The sequence below is a fragment of the Physeter macrocephalus genome, chromosome 11 (genome assembly GCF_002837175.3).
Source record: "Physeter macrocephalus isolate SW-GA chromosome 11, ASM283717v5, whole genome shotgun sequence".
NCBI lineage: Eukaryota > Metazoa > Chordata > Mammalia > Artiodactyla > Physeteridae > Physeter > Physeter macrocephalus.
Window position 1 is genome coordinate 87,187,054 of NC_041224.1, and position 24,070 is coordinate 87,211,123.

Consider the following 24,070-nt stretch of genomic DNA (forward strand, 5'->3'; position numbering starts at 1 on the left):
CTTCTAGAAGCAAGGACAAGAAGAGTTTCCTCCTTCATGTCCTGTGGTTTAAGCACTGACATTCCAAGGCAGGAGGGAAGTGACTGATGGCCTGAAGTGACTGGCTATAATCCAGGCTTCTAGGAAATAAAGCAGAGAAGGGCGGGGAGCCGAGGCTTCCCTAAGATTCCAGGCAAACAGGCTTTAACTTGCTGCGTGTGCTTGCAGCTTAGTGAGCTGTGAGCTCTTAATAATTGTGTTGCTGACCCTTCCACTGTGCTCCTTTTCCCCCTGCTGGGGTAACGGAAAGGGTCAGCCAGTCCATTCTGGTTTTAGTGCCCCCAAGCCTGTGCCTAACAGTAGCTCTGGATTTCCTGGCCCAGGGTGGGAATCATGCCCAGCCAGATGGATGTGGTTATGGGACTGACCTGCCATCCACTCACTCTGAGATGGGCTGATGGAATCCATCAATGTCCAAATTACCCATGTTCCTCTCCAAATGGGTCAGAAATGCTTGGCTGTCACATGCATAACCTGGAAAAGGTGAGAATGGGAGTTGCAAAAGCTAAAGATGACACAGCTGAACTCCGGAGAATTTAGCAGCCTAAATATATCGGAAGGAGGGAAACATTTAGAGTGTTTATAATAAGCCATGCATGGTGCTAAGTACTCTTACATAAATTATCACATTACCTGAGAAACAGTATCATCTTCATCTTACAGATGACAAAAATTAAGAAAGGTTAAGAGCTAGTTTTGTACACAGATCTGGGTTCAAATTACTAGAGAGTAACCTTAAGCAAGTTAACTAACCTCTTTGAGCTTATTTTCTCATCTATAAAATAGGAATAACAATGCTTGCCCTGCTGTTTTAAATAGAAATGTACATTGTAGGTACAGGCTCCAGCCCAGTACCTGGCACTCAGGGGTCATTCCACTGCTGTAAATAGTGACAGTAGGTGTAATTTGCCTAAGGTCATAAAACAAATTCAAACCCAGGTTTTCTGATTTCCAAGTTCAGTGCTCACAGGGAAAGGAGCTGATTCACTTGAATATGTCTTAGTATGGCTGTGAGGCAGGCCCTGCCCCAGGATTTGGAAGTTCAGTTAGGTGTGGGAGGCAGACCATTGTCCTATCAAGTGCTACGTGTAGAGACATGTTCAAGGTGCAGAAATGGCCCAGCAGGAGGTGACTCTTGAGGATACGTTATCAGGAAAACAAGTTTATAAAAGTGGTATTTTCTCCATAGTCCCCGCAAAGGGGAAAAACAAGTGACTGGAAATCATTGGGGAAGAAAATGACCAGGTGAGGGCTAAGCTTCTGGAGGAGACTTCTAGTGAGGTGGTCTGTTTTTCAGGTTATACACACACACACACACACACACACACACACACACAGCAGCAGCAGCAGCATTTCTCTTCTTAGAGTACACAAACACACCACAAATTGCAACTCCTAACACCCACATCACACACAACATTCCTTCCTCCCCTGTTTTAAGGACATCCCTTAAAATACAGAGGTCATCACCTTTTTCTCTGTTCCATGGCAATCTTTTCCCCAAGGACACACTAGAAAGTTTTTTGGTTATGCTTGGCAGCCAATGGACAATTCAGGTTGGCACTCAGCATATGCGGTCATTTCTACTATAATGCCAAAAAACACTTGCATTCTGCAAAATCATACTCCCCAAATAACAGGGCTTCTGGGGAAAGGGGATTGGGGCAGACCACTCAAAACCTCCAGAATTTTGTAGCCAGGGCACTAACAAAACAGAATCCAGCCCCACATGATGCTAACACAGTTAAACCTCCACTGGCATGTACACTGTTTCCTTACAGCCTGAAATCCTAGGGTTCTTTTCTTCCTGAGATGTAGGGTCTTTGAGATGCAGGTCCTAGCACAGATTAGTTCCATCAAAATCAAAAATGTGATCCAGGACAGGGCCTTCTTCATCAGTTTTGTAAAACAAAGCAGGATTGCTGGGGTGGGAAGTGGTCTTCCTTTCCACTCAGTTTCCCCAGACAGCCTAACATAGTGGAAAAGCTAGTGGTGAGTCTTGAAGCTACTAAACTAGCCACTACTTACAATAAAGTCACTTCTACACAATTTTCAGCTTTTTTCTTAAGGTATTCTATCCTTTCCCTGATCTCTTCAAAATATTAAACGCTGGGGAAAACCTCACAGGAAGCAACCTAATTCCAGGTTATCCTGACACCATTTCTCTACTTACCAATTTTATAGATGCTATTTCCCTTTAAAGAAACAACCCTGCAACAAAATAGACCATCTTATGAATGGCCATTAAGATTCTGGTATCAACTCCACACCAAGCAATTCTGTGACACCAGCTAGATGTCCTACAATTCAACTCAATTTTGACACTATCTACCTGAAGAAAGCATCGGCTCCCACAGGTTAAGGGTTCCATCCTACCAGACTCCTCCTCTCCCCCCTCAGGTGTCAACCACAAGTCCAAGTGGTCACTTGTGCTTCTGACCAACTGGTTATAAGTCAGAGGTTCCAAGGACTCCCTCTTGTGTGCAATTAATTTGCTAGAGGCCAGACTGTTTAACCCAGAAGGTCTTCTGAGAGGAAACCAGGAAGTTTGATAGGATCCAGGACTGCAGTCTTGCTACTGGAACCACTATTCTGGGCAGAAAGAAGCATGCCTGAGACCTTCCCTCCCTTCCCCTCATTTTAGCAAATGCTCACTGAGTGCCCTCCATTGTGCCAGGCACCGGGCCCAGCGGTGACCCAAGCAACCTGGTGAGGGGTCAAGAGCCCCAACCCAGAGGCAAGAGATCAGCAGTCTCCTCCTGCACCATCAGTGACCTGCAGTAAGACTCTCAACTAATCACACCTGGCCACGACACCCACCCAACTTTTCTAAAATGGGAGATAACAGGCTGACCCTGCTTATTTCACATGACTGTTTCAAAACATGTAAGAAGTGATTATATCCTGTCTAAATATAAAATGCTTTAAAAAAAGAATGAATGAAAATAGGAAGGGAGAGAAGGAGGGAGGAAGGGAAAGGGAAGGGAAGGAAAGCAAAGAAAACACGGAAGAAATCATTTCCTAGGCTAGATTGATACATTCTCATATCAAGTAGAAAGGGAGAGAAATACTAAACAGAAAATGACTAAGAAACTACATAGCAGTAGGGTTTTTTTTTCAGGGGCCTAGAAGCTTTCACAGAACTCAAGGCTTTTAGAAGGTTGATTCACTTCCTTCTGTTCTTTCTTCCTGGGTCCATGAAGCCAGTTGATTCACTACAAAGTAATACAATACTACTCAATTATGAGCATGGGAAAAAAAGGGAAAGGCACCCTAAGAGACAGTTCTCTCTTGACAGAAAGAAGCCAGTAGTCCTCAAAGAACAAATCAACAGAGACCCACACAATGATAAACTTGTTTATTTCTCAGAATTTAGTTTGCTGCTTGATATTCCCTGCAGAGAAGAGGCAACCCAACGTCCTTGAGGCCCGATTGAGGGCCTGTCTGAGCATCGTCCATCAGAGGTCCAAGAGAAACCTCCTAACCTGGGCCAGGTATTTTGGTTTCAAATAGTCACCCAGCTCCTCCTTACTGACCCACACATGATGGCCCTTCTTCCCAGCCTCGAAAAAGTCTCCAGTTAGCAGCAGTGCTTTGAAGAAGAATATTTTGGCCCCGAGGCTGCTCTCTGTCCGCATTGCCTGGGGGAACTTGAACTTGTAGTGGCCACAGGGTGCATTTCCCAGGAACTTGGCTTCCATGTTGTTCTCTGAGAAGGGGGGAAGAGAATCGGAAGATGAGGATACACCCATCTGTTTACTATGGCGCCCGAAATCACTGGGGGTCTCTGTGAAAGCCACTTCCAGCCTGAGGTAAAAGTAATCCCTGAGAGTGAGAACTAGGGTCACTCCTGAAGACACTTGTCTCCTCTCAATCCAAAGGCTCCTGGCCCATAGGCTCCAGATCCACTGGGTCCATTCCTCGTGCCAAGCTACTGCTCTCAGACTGAAGTCAGCAATGCAGCCCAAATATCACTACCTGGGAGTCAGAGCACCGAGCTTCTAGACTCAGCCCTGTCACCATCTGCTGATGAAGGACCAAGACACTTGGTATCTGTAAAGCAAAGTTCGTCAGGCTTTTAAACGCAATGTCATATGGAAAGTATAAAAAGGACCCAATTTGACTGCTGCAGGGTGAAAACCAAAGTTAAAAGGCAAAGACAGATGGACAGACAACATCTGCAATCTACAACAATGGGTTAATAACCCCAAGCCAGCATTTCAAAGGATGGGAAAATGATGGATTAATTACTAAACGGCATTGGGAGAATGGGCTAGCTAAAAGGAAAAATAAAGCTGGATCCCAACCTCACTCCTCACATCAAAATCGACACCATACAGGTCAACGATTTAACAGTAAGTTAAAATTTTCATAAATGGTTTGTTCATTCTGGATTGATGGTTTCATGGATGTTTAGTATTTTCTGAATTTTTCTGTATTTAAAAATTTTTCACAAAGAAAAAAGAAACCATAAGAGTACCATAAAAAAAAATGTGGGATATTTTTTGTATCATTTTTGAGAGGGGAATTCCTAACCAAGACACAAAATTCAAAACTCCAAAACAGAAAAAACATTTATCTACATAAAAATTAAAATCTTTCTACAAGGAAAAACGAAGCATACAAAAGTCACAGACAAAATGACAAACTAGGAAAAATATTTTCAACACATTCAACAAAGGAATATCTTAAGGTATAAGTAGTACTTAGAAATCAAGGAGGAAAAAAACAACTCTAAAAGAAAAATGAACCATGCACATGAACAAGAAGTTCACATGAAAATAATTATCAATGAACTATAAACTCATAAAAAGATGCTCAATCTTATTAATCATTCAAGAAATATAAATTTATTTCTATTTGTAGAAATAAAATTTATTTCTATTTGTACAAATTTATTTTCTATTTGATGTGTAAAACACATCATTACCGAAGTTCAAAAACTTTGAGCTGCAACATCACTAATAATTAGAGAAATGCAAATCAAAACTACAATGAGGCATCACCTCACACAGGTTAGAATGCCCATCATGAAAAAATCTACAAACAATAAATGCTGGAGAGGGTGTGGAGAAAAGGGAAGCCTCTTGCACTGTTGGTGGGAATGTAAATTGATACAGCCACGATGGAGAACAGTATGGAGGTTCCTTAAAACATTTGTAGAGATGTGGATGGACCTAGAGACTGTCATACAGAGTGAGTGAAGTGAGAAAGAGAAAAACAAATATCATATATTAACACATATATGTGGAATCTAGAAAAATGGTACAGATGAACCAGTTTGCAAGGCAGAGATAGAGACACAGATGTAGAAAACAGACATATGGACACCGAGGGGAGAAAGGGGGAGTGTGATGAATTGGGAGATTGGGACTGACATATATATACACTAATATGTATAAAATAGACAACTAATGAGAATCTGCTGTGTAGCACAGGGAACTCCACTTCGCTGTACAGCAGAAACTTACACAACATTGTAAAACAACTATACCCCAATAAAAAAAAATAAGTAAATTAATTTAATTTAATTTAAAAAAAAACCTTTGAGCTGTACACTGCTTGTCAAGGATAAGGGAAAACTGGGATCTTCTCAAAAATACTGTGGGAGTGTAATTAGTACAAGTGCTATATTTGGCGAGAGATACCAATTTTAATTATACAAACCCTTTGATTTAGCAACTCTGCTTCTAGAATTCATCCTCCTGGATATAGTTATTTGCCCATGTGAGCACAGAGGAGTGTACACAGATGTTCACTGCAGCTTTGCTTGTAAAAGCAATACACTGGTTAAACAAACTGCAGTACATACATATATGAAATATTACACTGGCGCTGAAAGTGTAAGATATGTCTTCACCTGCTGATATAGAGATATGCTTAAAAGTTGTGTATAAGAAGAGAAAGGAAGGTATGTAACCATGTATATCCCACTGTGTGGAAAAAAGGAACAGATAAAATATGTATGTGCTTGCAGTTTCTAAAACGATACACAAAGTGTTCATGGTGATTGCCTCTAAGATGGGAAAATTACTTATTACTTCTTAGAGTACTACATTTACCAGACACTGATATTTTTTCACCATATACAATGAATTGCTTTTCTCAATATTACAAACAATAACAACAGCATCAGCATTAGACGAGGAATTCATGTATGATGTGAAATCACCTGCGATACAAAATGTCAGCAGTGGGGATCTGTGGGTGGTGGAATTATACTGGCATGTTTCTTTATACTTTTCTGTATTTTCCACTTAATTCAATGAATACATATTACTTTTCTATAATCTGGGGAAATGGATTAAACGTAATTAAATCAAAAAGAAAAAAAACAGTTCATTACAAACATGAGCAAAGAATCTGAACAGGCGGTTCACAGAAGAAGAAATACAAATAGCCATATGAAACATATGAACATATGAAAAGATGATCAATTAGCAATCAGGAAACTGCTAATCCAAAAGAGATCTTTTTTTTTACTGATTGGATGGGAAAAAATTTTAAAGACAGACTATTTCACATGTTGGTGAGGTCTAGACAAACAGACACTCCTATACCCCACTCCTGAAAATGTCACATGCTATGTACGTTCTGAAGGACACTTGGGTGGCACCTATCAAAAACGTAAATGTGTCCATCCTTGACCATTAATTCCACCTCTAGGAATTCCATCTTGCAGAACTACGCGGGAAGTGCACCAAAGGGGAGGGAGGAAAGGAATAGACTTTGACTGTATTATATTTATACTTTTATACTGCTTGAACTTTTCTTTGCCATTTTAATTATTTTATTTATGATTTTAATGAATTTGAAATAAATCAACATATTTTATATACACCTATAAAATACTAATATATCCTTTCACACTTATTTATGGCAAAGGGAATGTTCAAAGGAGGAAAGTGTGGTGCCAAGGGGAGCCGCTTTCCACGTGGTACACAGCAGGTGGAGCTGAGCACCAGTCGTGAACATGAACGACTGACTGAGGGAAGCTAAGCATCTGAGTCCAATGATCCTGGCAAGAAACCCAGCTGCCAACTCTTGCGTGAAGGCTAAGGAAACCGAGAACGCAGCAAAAGCCCCTCCCATTCCATTCTGTCTTGCTCCCTCTCCTGCAGGCCACACAGGTCGCTCTAGGGAAAGGATCAAGGGGGTGTACACTGGCTGCTGACGTTTCATTAGCAGGTACTTACGCTGGTGGCAGAGCCAGAAAAGTAGCTGTGCACTTATACAACCAGATCATTTACTCAATAAACATTCAGCAAGTACCTACTATGTGCCAGATACTTTGCTGAGAGTTGGGATGACTGAGAGGGATAGATAGTATCCATATTTTCAAGGGAGTAAGAATTCTGGCTGGGGAGGGACAACGTGTTAATAAACAATTAAACGGCAATGGAATACATGAAGAACGTCTTCTCCACTAGGACATAAGCTCCCAGGAAGCATGGGTAGTGTTCTGTTCATCACTGTGACCCCACTGCCTGGAGAGTGTCCAGCAAATGGTAGGTAGAGAGTAAATGTTTGCTGCATAAACTGAGTAAGGGCACACACAAGTGCTATGGGAGCCTAGAAGGAGGAGTAGCTCTCTCTACCCAGAAGGTTCCACCACAGAAGGTAGAATGTACTGAGCAGTCAGACTAGGGAGGAGTAAAGCATTCCAGTCAGGGACCAGCAGGTCCCAAAACAGGGACGTATGAAAAACCACATTATTCATGGGATGCAAAAGGTTTGCTAGGTTAGAACTTGGAATATACATTAATGAGTGGCAAGATGGAAGACTGATGAGCTCGGGACCAGAGCAAAAAGGATCTGTAGGCCCTGCTTGAAAGTCTGCTTTTATGGGGAATCTTTCAAGAATTTGAGGCAGAGGGCTTCCCTGGTGGCGCAGTGGTTGAGAGTCCGCCTGCCGATGCAGGGGATGCGTGTTCGTGCCCCGGTCCGGGAAAATCCCACATGCGGCGGAGCGGCTGGGCCGGTGAGCCATGGCCGCTGAGCCTGCACGTCCGGAGCCTGTGCTCTGCAACAGGAGAGGCCACAACAGTGAGAGGCCCACGTACAGAAAACAAACAAACAAACAAAAAAAAGAATTTGAGGCAGAGAAGTGACAAGGAATTTGTGTTTTAGAAGGCTCATTCTGACAGCACTGAAGAGGACAACACAAAAGCAAGGGGGAACTCACTTGGCATCTATCTCAATAGTCCAGTGTAGCGGTTCTCAACCACTGTGAGTCCACTCCCCACGTAATATCTGGCAGCGTCGAGAGACATTTTTGGTTTCAAACTAGTGGGAGTGCAGATGGGTTAGTGCTACTGGCATCTAGCAGATAAGAGGCCAGAGATGTTGCTAAACATCCTACAAGGCACAGAAGCCCCGACAAAGAATTATCCCACCTCAAATTTCAATAATGCCAAGGCTGAGAAAATCTGGACTAGTGAGAAGTGAAAAGCCTCCCAGAAAAGCTGCAGGAATAAAGAGGGGACTATTTAGAACAGACCAGATAGGACTCGAGAACTTATGGATGTTGGAATGAGGTCAAGGATAACTCTGAGGTTTCTAGTTGGGTGAATGGGTAAGTGGTGATGCCAATAAGCAAGCCTGCAAGAACAAAAAGGGAAGCAGGCTGAGAGATTGGCAGGAGCATCAGTTTTGAATGTAATAAATTTTTAAATCTCTGTGGGGGTGAGGGAGAGCACAGGCACGGCATCTGCCAGCCTCTGTCCCCTCAGGATATTTCCACAGGCCCCCAGATGTGTGCTGAATTGGATGCCTGTTCCCCCAGGCCGATGCTTTATGTTAAACAAACAAGCCTCTTTCACAGAAAGTCTGGGTGTTTTTCAGTTGGCTGCCTCTGCACTCTGCTCTGGGGTAGAACCTAAATCACAGGTCTGTCAGGGATAACACAGATTGTCAAATACTGAACAAAATGGAACAAAAGATGATAACCAACCAAGGTATCTTCCTCAAGATGATACCAGATGGCCAAGAAATGAAAAATCTCATTTTCAAAGAGACCCAAAATTCAAAGTCAATTTTATTTATTTATTTATTTATTTAGTGGCACGCGGGCCTCTCACCGCTGTGGCCTCTCCCGTTGCGGAGCACAGGCTCTGGACGTACAGGCTCAGCGGCCATGGCTCACGGGCCCAGCCGCTCCGCAGCATGTGGGATCTTCCCGGACCGGGACATGAACCCGTGTCCCCTGCATCGGTAGGTGGACTCTCAACCACTGAGCCACCAGGGAAGCCCTCAAAGTCAATTTTAGAAGGCAGTGGGTTACCTAGAAACAGGTGCTGCAAAACTGAGTACTTCTTCAGGATCTGAAGTATGAGCTGAGGAGAAAATCAAGTGTGGACAGACCATATCCTAGATGCGACAGAACTAAAGAAATTCCATATCCTCTAAGTTCTTATCACAACAATGCTGCTTAAAAAATTAAAAAAATTTTTTTAAAAGGGAGGGGGAGTAACTGTGCAAAGCAAAAGATTCATACTATGCAGAGGCACAAAAAAAAAAATCTACTTCCTGAAGAATCCATAAGTTATAAGAATCAAAAATGTAGGAAAAGAGAAAACCAGGGACTTCCCTGGTGGCATAGTGGTTAAGAATCCGCCTGCCAATGCAGGGGACATGGGTTCAATCCCTGGTCCGGGAAGATCCCACATGCCGCAGAGCAACTGAGCCCGCGTGCCTAGAGCCCGTGCTCCACACCAAGAGAAGCCACCGCAATTAGAAGCCCGCACACCACAACGAAGAGTAGCCCCCGCTCACCGCAACTAGAGAAAGCCCACACACAGCAACGAAGACCCAACGCAGCCAAAAAGTTAATTAATTAATTTTTTTAAAAAAGAGAGAAAACCAAACAGCTAATCCTGATCACTTTTATGACAAGAAACCATGAACAATAAATAATGAAGCTTTCAGTGTCATAAAAACTGAAGCACCTTTTAATGTAAGTATTGATTACCAGAATCCCACTGGAACGAATAGTATCACTGGTGTTGAGTGGAGAGACAGAAATGCCTGAAGGGAAGGCGAGTAGGACCTATTAAGTCAACAGGGCCCCTCATAGCTACACCCTATAATGATAAAATATTTTACAATACTGGGCCCCAAAGAAGATCTGGGCCAATTAAACCAAAAAAAAGTACTAGAATCACCTATTCCTATGGAGAATGCAAAACTGTAGAAACCAGGAGGTGAATGTTTTGTACTCTGTTGGGAAGACAAGTTTTAGTGATCAGAAGTGGAAACTCTCCATCCATCAGGTATGACAGCAGTTGTTAATTCATTGAGTACAGGAACTATGAAGAAGCCGCTACTAAACAACATCAGGCCCATTCAAATAGGGGGATAGGAGGAAGACAGCATCTACAGCCAAACTCTTGAGCCTCGTAGAGGAGATGATGGCCAGCCAGGACGATCCACTCAGCCAACCCAGCAGCTTTACCAACCTCCCCGGGCTCAGAACGAGTATGACAAGAGTCTTTGTGAAGAAACAAGCCAGTGACTAGACCTCCTACTTTCCCTTTAGAATAAAATGCAGCTACTGTGGATATTATTATTTGGAGAATGAAACAACAGATTTTAGGGAAAAAAAAAATCAACCCACACAAAGAATGGGAAAAAATATGGAGTCAGATAAAGCAACTACCTTTCACAAGTGAAAGAATTTTTTCTTCTGCCATCAATAAAACCAATGTGTTATTTTTTAAAAAAGAAAAGAAAATAGTTTAAAAGAAATAAAATAAAAATAAAATTTAAAAGTCTCAGTGCCGGGACTTCGCTGGTGGTCCAGTGGGTAAGACTCCCCGCTCCCAACGCAGGGGGCTTGGGTTTGATCCCTGGTCAGGGAGCTAGGTCCCACATGCGTGCTGCAACTAAGAAGTCTGCATGCCGCAACTAAGAAGCCCTCATGCCACAACTACAGATCCCGCGTGCCACAACTGAGACCCGGCGCAGCCAAAATAAATAAATATTAAAAAAAAAAAAATCTCAGGGGCACAAAGACTCTCACTTGATCTAAGATTTTTTTCTAGCTGAAATTTTATAAATATCAAAGCTTCCATTAACCTTCCAACCTCCTACCCTTAAAGCCAGGCCCACAGTCAGCCTGCAAATCCTCAGGCTGAGTCTGAAGTGTGTCTTGTGGGGTTTAGAGGGAGGCAGACAACTCACCTGAGAGTGTGGTCAGGGTTCGTTCAGCTGTTCGGCGGAGGGTCTCTCCGGGCTGCCACTCTGCCTGGGGCAGCATCCAAACATCCTGGTCTCCAAGCTTCTCTTTGATCAACAGAATGAGGTTCCTGTCTAGCTTCCGGTGCAGTGAGGTTCGGTCATTCTTTACATCAGCTTCTGTGAAGAAAAGAGGGGGTCACAGGAGACAAGAGGACTGTGTTCTGCCAGAACCAAGAAGATTAGAGTTTTAGAGTCCTCCTTTAAGGTAGAGCCACACCCTCTGCCCTCAAAGAACTTATAATCAAATTAGAACCCTGACCCGTCTCTCTAACTCTGACCTCTCTCAGGACAGAGTCTCACAATCTTGAGGAAACTAAAATTTAACAAGAAGAAACCAAAAGCTGAACTCCTCCTTTGAAGAGCCAAACACAAAGTACTTGGAGCCTCTGGAAAAGAAGCAATACCCGGACACTACTATTTCATTGGTCCTGACACTGTTACTGACTTAACCAGCCCCTACTTTCTCTGTTCTTCAGTCTCCATCGTGAAATAAGAATAAAAGAACTCAACCCCCTGCTTTGGGAGGGATTTCAGATAAAATACAGGAAACTAGTGGGAAACACTTAATTTCTGCCACTCTTAGTGGCAGAAATTAGTGGCCACTCTTAGTCCCAAACTAGGAGTTAAACCCAGATAACATTCCTGAGGCTTAACTGAAACAGATAAGGCTATCCCAATACCCTTACATCCCACTCAAAAATAAAATAGACCTTGAAAAAATTATATTAGGGTGGATGTGAGGAACAGGGAAAAGAATTTCTTTTTCTCCCACGTGAAAGAAGTTCTATCCTTTGAAATTATTTTCTACCTCTAACTGGCCTGAAAAGACCACAAACCTGTTATTCGAGCTCCAGGTTTGAACTGTAGGAATTTCTGCTCCCACATGTCTTCCAAATCCTGTAACAGCAATATATTCTTCTCATCTTCTTCTTCACCATAAAGGTCGCTTTTCTTCTTTGCCAGTTGCTGGGCTTCATCCAAAGCACGAAGCTCATGGTCTGAATACAGGCTTCTCTCTATCTCGATCTGGGAAAATTAAAAGAGCAAAAATCTACCCCAAACTGGGAAAATTAAAAGGACAAAAAACCAAAATAAAACAGAGCTACAGTGCACTTGACAGACTCAGAAGTTTACCACCCAACAGACATAACAACCAAAACACCACAGAGAAAACAGAGAAAAAAAGATCACCTGCACTTTGGGCTTGAGTTATATTTGCTAAAACATTAGAATGTGTTTGGAGGTCAAGACTGCCACAAAGAACAGAGGACTAGGACAGGCATTGCCTGCCCACTTACCTCCCTCCAGTCAGGCCAGTCTTTGATCAGAACCTCACTCACCATGAACGTTCCTGCTTCAGGGAGTTTACAGATGCTATTCCTTCTTCCTAGAATGTTTTCCCTCATGCTCTCCTGGAAGATCCCTACTCATCCTTCAGATCTCAATTTAAATATCACTTTTTAAAAAAAATATTACTTTCTTAAGAAAGATACTGTATGACACCTCCCATTAAAATCAAATTAGTGTCCTTGTTAAACACTATTACAGTACCCTGTGTTTTCCTTTACGACACTTAACAAAGACTTCAATTCCTCATGTGGTTATTTGGTTATTGACTGATGCCCCCTCTACCAAACTGAAGTGCTCTGAGAACCACAGCTATGTCTGTCTCACTCACCACTGCACCCCTAGCACTTAGCAGTGTCTGTACAAAGTGGGTCCTAAATGATTATCTATAAAGCGATTAATAAAATGTTTGCAGAGTAAATTAATAAGCCAAGTAAACAAGACATAAGTGAAGTTTTTATCTCTCAGTAGCCAAGACAAAAACGTCTTAGGTTCTGGGGAAACATAATATCCTTTAATCACTATCTATGCGGATTTAAGACCCTCATAGCCACTACACCGTTTTTGCCCATGTCTCTTCACTTGCCCCTCACACAAACAGACTTTATCACAGACATCTTACACATGTGCCCGTTGCCTTTTCCTTACACTCATCACATAACAAAGACTTTCTCCTTTCTAAACTGTCAACTACCTATAAGGGATGAATCCGTCTTGTTCACCATCGCATACCCAGTATACTGACTGAAAAAGGAGAGCATCTCCAAAGAGTTGCCGACGATAACAACGGAAAAGATCAATGAAAACGAAGTACTTTTTATTGAACGCGTACTACGTACCACACCAACCCAGTAAGGTAGGCACCATTTTGCAGGTAAGTATACTGAAGCTCAGAGAAGTGAAGTAAATTGCCCAAAGTCACACAAACTAATCGGTGGCGGAATCGGGATCAAACGCAAGTCAGCGTGCCTCTACTGCTTCCCCAACTGCACCCAGAAGCGACGACCCGCACCTCAATCCCACCTGCTGTAGCAGAGCCTCCATCTCTTCCTGCAATGGGGTCAGAGGCTTCGAGACCAGCGGTGGCCGCTGCAGGCACAACGCGCCCAGCAAGCGCCATGGAGACGCGCTGCTCGAGGGTGCGGCCGCAAGGGCCAAGCTGCGAGAACCCAGGCTACGGGTCCAGGGGCCCTCGAACCGCCGCCAGCCCCTCACCACCCCTAATACAGACTGCCTTACGGGCCCCGCCATCTATCAACCTTCCCACAATCTACCGCAGCTCCCAGCGAGGTCCTGAGCCAATCCTATATTCCCACAAGGCAGTGCGGGCACAGCATGACGGGAAGAGCTATGTTCCCGGAACTAGTAGAACGAACCATTATGGAGGGGTGAACGAAGATGTCATGTTAGAAAACTAGGAAAAGGGGGGAGGATTCCCAGTTGCCACTCTCAACGATAGGTATTATGGAGCATTTAAATGGGAAGAGAACTCTTTAATGTACGTTATAAAAAGGAATCAGGTGACTTTTCCTCTGCACCCTCCCCCACAAGCTCTCGTGGTGCTGGCTCCGCTCCAGCCCCGCCAAGCTCCGCGGTCGCCGCGGACGGGAGCTGACTGGGGTCAATTCAAGTAATGAAGGGTGTAAGAAACGCGGGGTTTTGGCTCTTGCGGTTATGGGCTTGGCCACCGACGACCAGGTAAGAATGATTATCCCCTCCGAGCCTACGGCCACCCGCGGGAATTCGCTCCTGCCCGTGTCCCATGAGACACCTGGACTCCACTTAGGACTCGGTTAGGCCTGGACCTCACCGAGCTTTCCTTCTCCACAGGGTCGCCGTGGCCGGAGTGCCGGCCCCCACCATACACACTAGCGCCCAGCAGATGCAAGACGCAGCGGCCAAGCCGGAAGTTGAGAAGACGAAGGCTCAGGCGCCAGCTCCGAGCCGCAGCAGCTTCAGGTGAGGGCCACTTAGGTCCAGCCCTCGGGAGACTGGCACCACCCTCCAGAGTCAGAGAACCAGTGAATTCCCAGCTCTGTCACTTGCCATCTGCGGGACCTTATGCAGATTAATCTTTGAGCCTCAGCTTTTTCGTCTGAAAGTGGAAATAACGCCGGAAGAGGTTGTAAGGATCAAATGAGATGAGCTTTGGCACAAAATGAATGCTCATGAACATTTGATGAATGAATGAGTGAACGTCGAAGTTGTATAGTAAATATCACCTTTGTTTCCCTCTGGGATCACGTCAGACTAACAACCTTTCCTGGGTCTCGGACACAAAAGGGGGCGGGGATGGGTGGCTACACTAGGGTGTATGTTATTATGTGCTTTTTTGAGTTGGTCTAAGGTCCAGGGTGGTTTCTGTGCTTAGCCCCAAAGACTGGCAACTTGCTTTGCACAGTGCCACTGCCTCTTTGTGCTACTTGTACTTCACTATATTTTTTTTTTTTTTTTTTTTTTTTTTGTGGTATGCGGGCCTCCCTCTGCTGTGGCCTCTCCCATTGCGGAGGACAGGCTCCGGACGCGCAGGTGTGCTACTTGTACTTCACTATATTTAACAGACCTTTTCTAAGAACCTGCTTGGTGCCAGGCACCGTGCTAGGTGCTGGGGATACAAATGCAGAAGATCATTCCTCCCCACAGGTAGTTCACAGTCTACCAGGGAAGACAGACATACAAATGTTTTCGCCATAATCTGACCAGTGGTATATTGGCGGTAAGAGATGGTTGTTTTGAAGTATGAAAGAGTGAGTGTCTGACTCTGGAGGAAATCAGGCAAGAGTGCCAAGAAAATAATGTGAAGCTAAGAACTGAATTGAATGGGAGTTCAGCTGGAAAAGATGAAAGGTCGCTTTAGGCAAACTAACAGTCTGTGTAAGGCATGCACTGTGAAAAAACTCAGTGTATTCAAGTGTATGTGTGATGGCAGATGAGGCCAGCAGGGTGAGAAGGAATCCGAATGCTGAGGGTCTTATCTGTAACACTGGGGCTTTTACACAGTCCCCACTGTAGGCAGTGGGGAGCTGCCGAAGGAATTTAAGCCAAGATTCTGTTATAGTCACTCAGCAATGTCAGGCACTGTTCAAGGTGTTGGGGATGCATCGGTGACCAAACACACAAAAGTCCCTGCCCTCGTAGAACTTAAATTTGACTGGATAGAGGACAGTATATAGAAAACAAGAAAAACAAATACGACAGACTGTAGGAGTGTGTCTAGTGTTTGAGAGCAGCAGCAAGAAGGCCAACGTGGAATGATGAGTAAAAACAGGAGGTGGGGGCAAGAGGGCAAAGGGGTGCAGCAGGCACGCAGGGCTACATCCTGTCGGCCTTGTGGGCCATCGTGAGGACTTCAGCTTATTCTCTGAGTGAAGTGGGAAGTCACTGGAGAATTCTGAACGGAGGATTGACATGATCCTGCTTACATCTTAAAGGGTCCCTTTGGCCGTTGTGTTGATATTGAACTTTAGGGAAGCGAGGATGGAAGATGGGAGAAGTCTCCTAAGCAGCCAAAAAACTACTGAAGTAATCTAGGTGAGAAATGATGCTGGCCTGGACCAGAGTAGCAGCTGTAGAGGTAGTGTAAATGGTCAGACTGATACATTTAGAAGATGACCAACAGGATTTGTTAATGTAAGATGTGAGAAAAGGAGAGGACTGAAGGAGCACCCTAAAATTTTTGGCCTAAACAACTGGAAAGGTAGAGTTGTCATTAAGACGGGGGAGACTGCAGGAGCTTGGATTTGGGTGGTTAAGTTTGAGATGCTTCATTAACATCCAAGTGGAGATACAATATTGACTATTAGAAATAGAGTTCAGGGGACAGATCTGGGCTAGAGGTATACATTTGGAAGACTCATCATATAGATGATTTTTTGTTTGTTTGTTTTGGGGTTTTTTTTGCCACGAGGCTTATGGGATTTTAGTTCCCTGACCAGGGATCAAACCCAGGGCCCCCTGGCAGTGAGAGCACCGAGTCCTAACCACTGGACCACCAGGGAAGTCCCTAGATGATATTTAAAACCATAAGATACAAGATCATCAAGAGAGAAAGGGTAAACAAAGAGAAGAAGAGGTCCAAGGACAGAACCCTGGACCCTCTGGCATTTAGAGATTTGGGAGATGAGGAAAAATCAGCAAATAGAAAGAAGAAACCTCCAGAGAAGTACTAAGAAAACCTGGAGGGTTTTGTTTTGTTTTTTAATGTGGTTCAAGGGCAGAGAGATTAGCTATATCAAATGCTACTGATATGATAGGTCCATAGACTGATGACAGAATTGCTCATTGCACTTAACATTGCGAGTTGGTTGGTGACCTTGACTAGAGCATTTTTGGTGGAGGTATGAGGGGCTAAGGTCTGAGTGGCGTGGGTTCAAGGAGAATAGAAGACAGGAAGAAACAAAAGGTATGGTCATTTCTTTGAGCGGGAATATAGAAATGGGCAGGTGCTAAAGGAGGCTTTAGGATCAAGAGGTTTTTGTTTGTTTCTAGGTTGGGGAAATGACCACATGTTTTGCTGATGGGAATGATGCAGTAGAGAGGGGAAAGAATGAGGATGCCGGACTGCTGTCCTTGAGGGGCTAACACACAAGTGGAGCATCATAACAGGAGAGAAGGCAGAGATTGTGGGCACAGATGTTTGGTAGTGGGAGCTGGAAGGACTTCTGATTGCTTCTATTTCTCTGTGAAGGTCATCAGTGGGCAGTGAGGAAGCAGGAAGGAGTTGGAGGTCTGAGGGGACAAAAGAAGGTACAAAATAGTCATCCAGGACAGTGAAAGGGTAATTGAACTGTGGATGCGCTGTATGATTGCCAGCAATGAGGGCCCACTGGATGTTAGAAGTCATTAAAGTAAAGCAGCGGTTCTCAGCCTGGGGCGGCTGTGCCTCCAAGGGGACTTTTAGCGATGTTTGAAGACATTTTTGGTTGTCACAACTTGAGGGACAATGTCTAGTTGGGTAGAGGCCAGGGATGTTGCTAAACACCCCACAGTGTGCAGGACAGCCCCCCTTCAGAGAATTCTCTTGGCCAAAATGTCAGTAGTACTGAGGTCAAGAAACTGTGATAGAGAGAGAGAGACAGTAGGTACTACTGCACTACTGTGTATTTTTCTCTACCCAACTGTGCAGGCTATTTTCAGTCCTCGTCAGCCATTTGCAAGAGATGCGTGTGTGCGGGCCTGGTTTGAGGATGGGTATGACGAGGCAGCAGACCAGCGCCAGCAAGTTTTGTCTTTCCTGTTTCTGGGCTGCCTCGGGGTGAACCACTTGTTCGTTTGTACATTGGACCTGGGAGGCTTAAAAGCTTGATCTTGTCTGTGCCTTCAGTTAAATGGTTCAAGCTCCAAATCCTTCCTAGTTCAAAAATCTTGCCCTATATAAAAGGCATTATGCTAGTATGTTCAGACTTTAGAAGGCTTAAGCTTTTGACCCACAAGTCAATAGGGGAAATTATCAATGGGGAAATGATAATGTTTTAAATATTAATGTAATCTCAGAGCCTCGTCCACATTCCACCTCAGTGTAGGCTGATAAGCTGGCAACCTGCTGAGATGCTAAATCATCTCTAAGATCAGGCCAAGCAGGAAAGAATACACTTGTAACTTTTGAATACCACTGTGTTACTGTTTTGTTTTTTTTAAATCTCTCTAGGAAAGCCAGTCAGGAGGATAATGCTCAGCTAATAGTGTATTCTCTAAATCAGAACCCGTTGTAGTTCAGGTGGCTGAGGGGATACAAACACTGATCTGATCTGTACGTGTAGGCAGGGTGCAGCAGCAGGTTTGCTCGAGTCTAGAATTAAAAAAGCGCAGGTGGTGAGCAGAGCTCTGCACCAAGGTAGAGCCCCTCAACCCAAGTCCTGGCTTCCCTTGTTAACCCTGTTCCCCTATTTGTACTCAGTTTCTCCACCTGAAAATGAAGAGTCCTGACCAAGAGACAGCCAGAGGACAGATCGGAATGAGATAGAGAGGGGTCTTGAACTCAACATGATATCTAGGCCAGTGTGCTAAACCCTGAGTTCACATTCTGACTCACTTGGGCTACTTCAGAAATGGATTCTCAGGCCCCATCCAGAAGTCTGGGGTGGAGTGTAAGCATCAGAATCATGTGATCCTGTTGTTCAGCCAGCATGGACAACCGCTGGTCTAGATAGGGATTGGCAAGTTGGCCCCCACCCAGATCTGTCCAGTTTCCTGTTTTTTATTGGACAGTAGTCACACCTATTAACTTACTGTTGTCTGTAGATGTTTTTGTACCACAGTGGCAAAGTTGAGTAGTTTCAACAGAAACGTTACGGCCAGCAAAGTTTACTTAAAATATTTACTATCTGGCCCTTTACAGAAAAAGTTTGCTGACCTCTATTCCAGGGTTTTTTTTTATAATAATGAATTTTATAAGTATTATTAAGATAATTTTGTCTTTTTTTATTAAGATAATTTTGTCTGATCAATATGATATGAAAAATCATATTGTTTGTACAAACGAACAATAATATAGTCAAGATATCTGTGGTTGATAAAACAAGAAATAGAGGTTCGACTTTATTTTTTTTAATGCAGAAAGAGTAGCTTATAGAGAGGACTGGAGAGTGATCTGATTACACTAGAAGGGACAGGGGAAGATGGGGAGCGTGTATTAAATTCTCTTTCCTCCCAGCAGAAAGTCACTAGCTGTGTCTAGAGTCAACAACTCAGGAAATGGATGCTGAAGCACCGTGTTCACAGATGTGGCAGCAGCACCAGAAGGGTTGGGGGCAATGACCTCAGGAGCAGGTTGAGGCAGAGAGCTGCTGGTTTTTATTATGAGTTTGTCTGTACTGTTGGCTTTTTTTAAACCTTGTAATTTTTTTTAATTAAAAAAAAATCAGGACAACTTTACCTAAAATTTTTCTTCTAATTGCAGCATTTACCCTCCAATTCCAGGACAAGAGAGCTCTCTGAGGTGGGCAGGAAAGAAATTTGAGGAGATCCCAATTGCACACATCAAAGCATCGTACAACAAGTAAGCAGGGAAGGGAGCACCTGGTAGGGCTAGAGTGGGCTTCTTTCCCCTTCAGAGGGGGTGGGCAAGTCAGGCTGCCACGTTCTGCACGCAGATGCTGATGCAGAAGTTCCCCCAGGCTCCCTCCTGGTTTGGGGAGACCACCTCTCTCTTTACATAGTTTATTCAGATTTCATGAAAATGTGAACTAGGTTAGGCATATCACATTCGTAAGATTTCATTGCTGTCCTTGGGAATTGTATTTCCTTGTTCTGCTCAAGAGTTGGAGAAGAGTATATTTTAGGGCCAGAAAGTCCCTCTATGAAAGTATTTGTTAAGTGTTAGTACTGGGGATGGGTGATTAATAAATGAGAGAGATTATTTCAGAATATATGATTTACTAACTAAGCAAAATGGAAACCTCCAAATAAGGGTCGCTTTAAAGTACTCGCTTTGGGCCACCGTGTACCGACCTCTGCCTTTGTAGGGCTGCACAAGGTTGGAAGACTAGCGTTCTGTATGGCTTTCAGACAGTGCTGGGTAAGTTCCCAACTGTGTGTTGGCAACAGAAACCTTGCTGACGTCAGTAACATCTTTGCACACCAGCCCCCACTTGGAGATGGGATTGGTGTTTGGTCAACAGTCACCTATGAAGCAATTTAGAGAACAATAGGAGACTGTTGGTAGTCAGGGCTAGAGGGTGGTCACAGGGGAGGTGCCATAGGATGCATTCCAGCTTTCATCTGGTAAGCTCAGAACGAGAGCCTCTGGATTTTCCTCTCGTCTCAGGTCGCTAAGGACATAGGTAAGCTCTCTTTGTTCGTTTGCTTTTTTAAGGGTCTGTGTCCCACTCTGTAGATCTCTATCGAGGTTGTCTCAGGGACAAGCCATTCTCTTGTCTATTTCTACTCTGTTCAGTGTAGAAAACCCAAGAAGCCCTGGTAGGGAAATGGCAGCCGTAGCCAGGCCAACAGCAGGTGGCCTGAGCCCAGGGCCAGCTCCAGCAGGTCTCCTCATAACCACTCTCCACTTCCCTCTGTGGTGAGTTCTCAGGGAGCTCTTCAGACCAGGAGACTGGGCAGTGATCAAGAAGGAAATGGAAAGCATGTCTAAGGATTTCTGGAAGTTATTCTTAATTTTAATTTAACTTGTTAAAGAGTCCTTATCTTTCAGAGATATATACTGAAATATTTACAGATGAAATCATGGGTCTAAGATTATATTCTGTACACCTCCCCTCCTTTGCCAGCACACAGATCCAGGTAGTCTCTGCCGCTCACCAGCCCCTTGCCCGCGCTTCCTGTGGCACAGAGGGGTTTCAGAATGCCAAGAAGGGCACAGGCATTGCAGCGCAAACAGCGGGCATAGCTGCCGCGGTGGTAAGTGTGTGTTCTTTCCGGCTCCCTCTGTGCTGGGCTCCACTTTTTGCATGGCTGATCACTGGCAGGAAAATTGTCCTTGAGGCAGCTCTTCAGAAGCAAGCGTATTGGCCAAATCTTGTTGGCTACCCTAACATGGGGGTGGTTTGAAGAGGTGTGTATGAAAAGGCTTCTCTTTTCTCTTTCTCTCAGCTTCAGTAGAAGTGAAACACTCGGTTCATTCTAGAAGAGGCAGGAGCCAGGTGCTGAAGGCTCACCAAAGCCTCCTGGATTTAAAGACCAGTGCAGTGGGTGGAGTGTGGTTGTGGTAATAGTCTATCTGGAGAAGGTGTGGCATGTGAGAACTCTCCTGCAGTACCAGAGGGAGTGTGAACTGTTGCGGACCTTTCTAGAAGCAGGGTGGCAGTGAGCTGCAGTTGGTGTATTTATTCAGTATCTACTATACGCCAGACACTTTACGTTCATTATCTTGAATCCTCAGAAGACCCTCGGCATTACCCACATTTTTAAGAGTCATTTGGGATTCAGAGTGTGTGGCTTGCTCAGAGCCATGCAGCCAGTCCAGTTCTCTGAACTGACCCCTCCAGGTCTGGGACCAGAGCCTGGGCACTGTCTGCTACAACACAGGCCTCACAAAGGTTCACACTGCCAAACCGGGAATATCTCTGGAAGGAAAACCTTGACCTTCAGACAAAGCTCAGTGCCCCAAAATACTTATTGCTATGTATCAGTGATCATCAAAACACACTAAATGGCCACCAATGGGCAGGTTTATACACTTAAAAGAAATATGTCAGTGTTAACGGTGGCTTCTGCATGGTGGGTTGAGTGACCTGTGTGTTTTCCAGACTTTCTGCAATAAACTGCCTTTATAAACAAGAAAGAAAATTTTAACTATAACTAAAGATTAAAATGATAAGATAACACTTTCTAAGAGGGTACTGAGGCTTAGCCTTGGAGTCCAGGGCACCTTATGCTCTGAAATTCTGCATTTATCCACCTGGGAAAAATCTGAGCGATATTTAGAAGTATCCACTAGGTGGCAGTGCTGTCCTGGGCGGAAAGAGATCCCAGCTGACTGCTGGTGTCTGCCCTGCACCTTGGCTTCCTTCCCTGTCTTCTGCCTGTTTACATGTGTGGGTGCTTGTTCCATGGAGCTCAGAGCCCTGTTGCTCCAGGTGGCAGTAGCAAGGGGTTTGGATGTCGCACTTCTCTCTCAGGGCACTAACCACTTGCTGCTCCTCTCCAGAAAGCTACGGGGAAGGGTGTGACCCACGTCCGAGTTGTGGTGAAAGGCCTGGGGCCAGGGCGCTTGGTAAGTGACCTCTCTTCTTCACAGCCCAGCATGTGTGCTTGCTTCTTCAGTCAGTGAGAGAAACGGGTGAGAGCAGAGGAGGGAGAGTGGACCCTGTAGTGGATTCCCCTAACGGCTTGAAGTTTCTTTCCACTGCCTCTAATCTACTAAGCTTCTCAAAGCAAGCCCTGATCACTTAGTTTCAATTCATCAGACACTTATGGAGTGCCTGCTGTGTGCCAGGCACTGGGAACAGAAAGGTGGCCCCTGGGGGACTGTCACAAATGGGTCCCTCAGTACAGACTAGTGAGTGCAGTGGTAAAGCTTGTGCCCAGGGTGCTGGGAGCCTGTTGGGTGTGATCAGGAAAGTGTCCCCAAAGAGGTGACATCTCTACTGATTTTTTGAGAATGATGAGGGCCTAACCAGGTATGCGTATGGGATTGGGGGTGGGGGGATCATTCCAGGCAGAGGAAACTACAAAAGCATAATGCTTAAGATGCATTGAGATTTACAGCAGTCTTTGTTCTTAGACTGTAAAGTGCAAGGTGGGACGTGGCAGGTGGGATTGGAGATGTGGGCGGCGTTGAGGGCTTGGTGAAGGGGTTGGTAGGGAGAGCTCTGTGAGAGCATCACGTTGGGACTGTAGATATCAGAGCCAGTGAGCTTTCTCATCCCTACGCCGCGCCCCCACCCCCACCCCCCTCGACCGGTTCCTCTCCGAGCCCTGTCTGGACACACTGGGGCATCGTTTCTGGGACCGTGCCATCCTACTATTCCTTCTCCTTCCAGCCTGCCATCAAGGGACTGACCATGGGGGGCCTGGAAGTGATCTCAATCACAGACAACACCCCCATCCCGCACAACGGCTGCCGCCCCAGGAAGGCTCGCAGGCTGTGAGGGGCAGGAAGCCTGCACCTGAACCTGACCTCAAGTCCCGCCTCCAGCTGGACATCATGGAAAGCACACTGTCAGAGCTCTCTCCAGGGAGGGCTTGTTAGACACCCTTCAGGCAGTAAGGGAGAGCTCTGCCTCCTTATGGGATGGCCTTTGCTTGTTCCTTCGACTGGAGACCAGTATGTCCAGAAGTGCCTCTCTTGGAGAGGAAGGGAGCTACAGGGGCAGCTGTGGCCCAGACTCCAACCAGTAAATGCTGCAGCTGCTCTGAAAAAATAAAAATATCTCCACCATCTGTAGTAATTTTTGGGGTTTTTTTGCTTCCAGCTTTGCAAACAGTAACCCCCCACTTCCTCCTGAAAACGAGATTGTGAATTGAGGTGAGACCCTCAATGGAAGGATTAAGATGTAAATGTGGGCCGCTAAGTACCAGGCACCTTCCTCTTTGGTTTCACACATGTCCTTTTTAGCCCCTTAACTAAGGTTTCCAGAGCTCATTAGCAACTTTTCTTACTAACTTGTAATTTGGCCCCAAATTGAGAGCTTTGTGCCTCCTACCTCTGGAGTATTCTGGTAGCAGGTTTCACTGTTAGCAGGCGTGTCTAAAGTTAGTTAGCCCTAACAGTACGGGAGAGTGGTCCTGGAATCAGGTTCCCTTAAGTGTGAACCATCAGAGATTCCCCACAGTCAAGGCTGCGTTACACACTCCGTGGGTGTCAGCAGCCCCATGACTCTAAAGGAGGGAGGGTAGAGTGGTATAAAACAGGGTTCTCTAGAAATTAGGGGAGATGGAGGGATGGGCGAGAGCAGAGCCCAAATTGAGATGTGCAGGAAAGCGAGTCCGGGTGGTGCTGACACAGCGGGCTCAGCTGGACTCCCAGGCAGCACTGACTGCTCAGTCG

The 24,070-nt window shown here is 44.9% G+C and overlaps 2 protein-coding genes and 1 pseudogene across 5 annotated transcripts in view; 2 read left to right on the top strand and 1 right to left on the bottom strand.

Annotated features, from left to right (window-relative positions):
• MRPL46 (mitochondrial ribosomal protein L46) overlaps positions 1-13,907 on the bottom strand; it is an 88,721-nt gene extending 74,814 nt beyond the window's left edge. For 2 of the 4 annotated variants that reach the window (XM_055088211.1, XM_055088210.1), the window contains exons 1-3: positions 13,648-13,907; positions 12,114-12,303; positions 11,221-11,394 (exon numbers count right to left, since the gene is read on the bottom strand). In XM_055088211.1, coding sequence (XP_054944186.1) covers positions 11,221-11,394; positions 12,114-12,303; positions 13,648-13,875 — 592 coding nt within the window. In that variant the 5' untranslated portion in view covers positions 13,876-13,907. Of the gene's footprint in view, positions 1-3,380; positions 3,749-11,220; positions 11,395-12,113; positions 12,304-13,636 lie in introns of those variants that run through there. The other 2 variants (XM_007122472.4, XM_024114978.3) reach the window with 2 other exon arrangements.
• Positions 8,099-10,738, top strand: LOC112061888 (tudor domain-containing protein 3-like; annotated as a pseudogene).
• A 115-nt stretch (positions 13,908-14,022) lies between the features above and the next one.
• MRPS11 (mitochondrial ribosomal protein S11) lies at positions 14,023-23,461 on the top strand. Its single transcript, XM_007122474.3, has 6 exons — positions 14,023-14,322; positions 14,455-14,583; positions 19,523-19,621; positions 20,850-20,979; positions 22,229-22,294; positions 23,064-23,461. Exons 1-6 carry the CDS (start codon positions 14,258-14,260, stop codon positions 23,169-23,171), a joined length of 597 nt encoding a protein of 198 aa, XP_007122536.1. The 5' UTR covers positions 14,023-14,257; the 3' UTR covers positions 23,172-23,461.
• Positions 23,462-24,070: the final 609 nt, after the last annotated feature.

Excerpts from the sequence above, each read along its gene's own strand:
- MRPS11 (XM_007122474.3), top strand. The coding sequence starts at position 14,258 with ATGAAGGGTGTAAGAAACGCGGGGTTTTGGCTCTTGCGGTTATGGGCT. Across the intron at positions 14,323-14,454 it reads GCTTGGCCACCGACGACCAG|GGTCGCCGTGGCCGGAGTGC; the intron begins GTAAGAATGATT and ends CCTTCTCCACAG. Across the intron at positions 22,295-23,063 it reads GCCTGGGGCCAGGGCGCTTG|CCTGCCATCAAGGGACTGAC; the intron begins GTAAGTGACCTC and ends TTCTCCTTCCAG.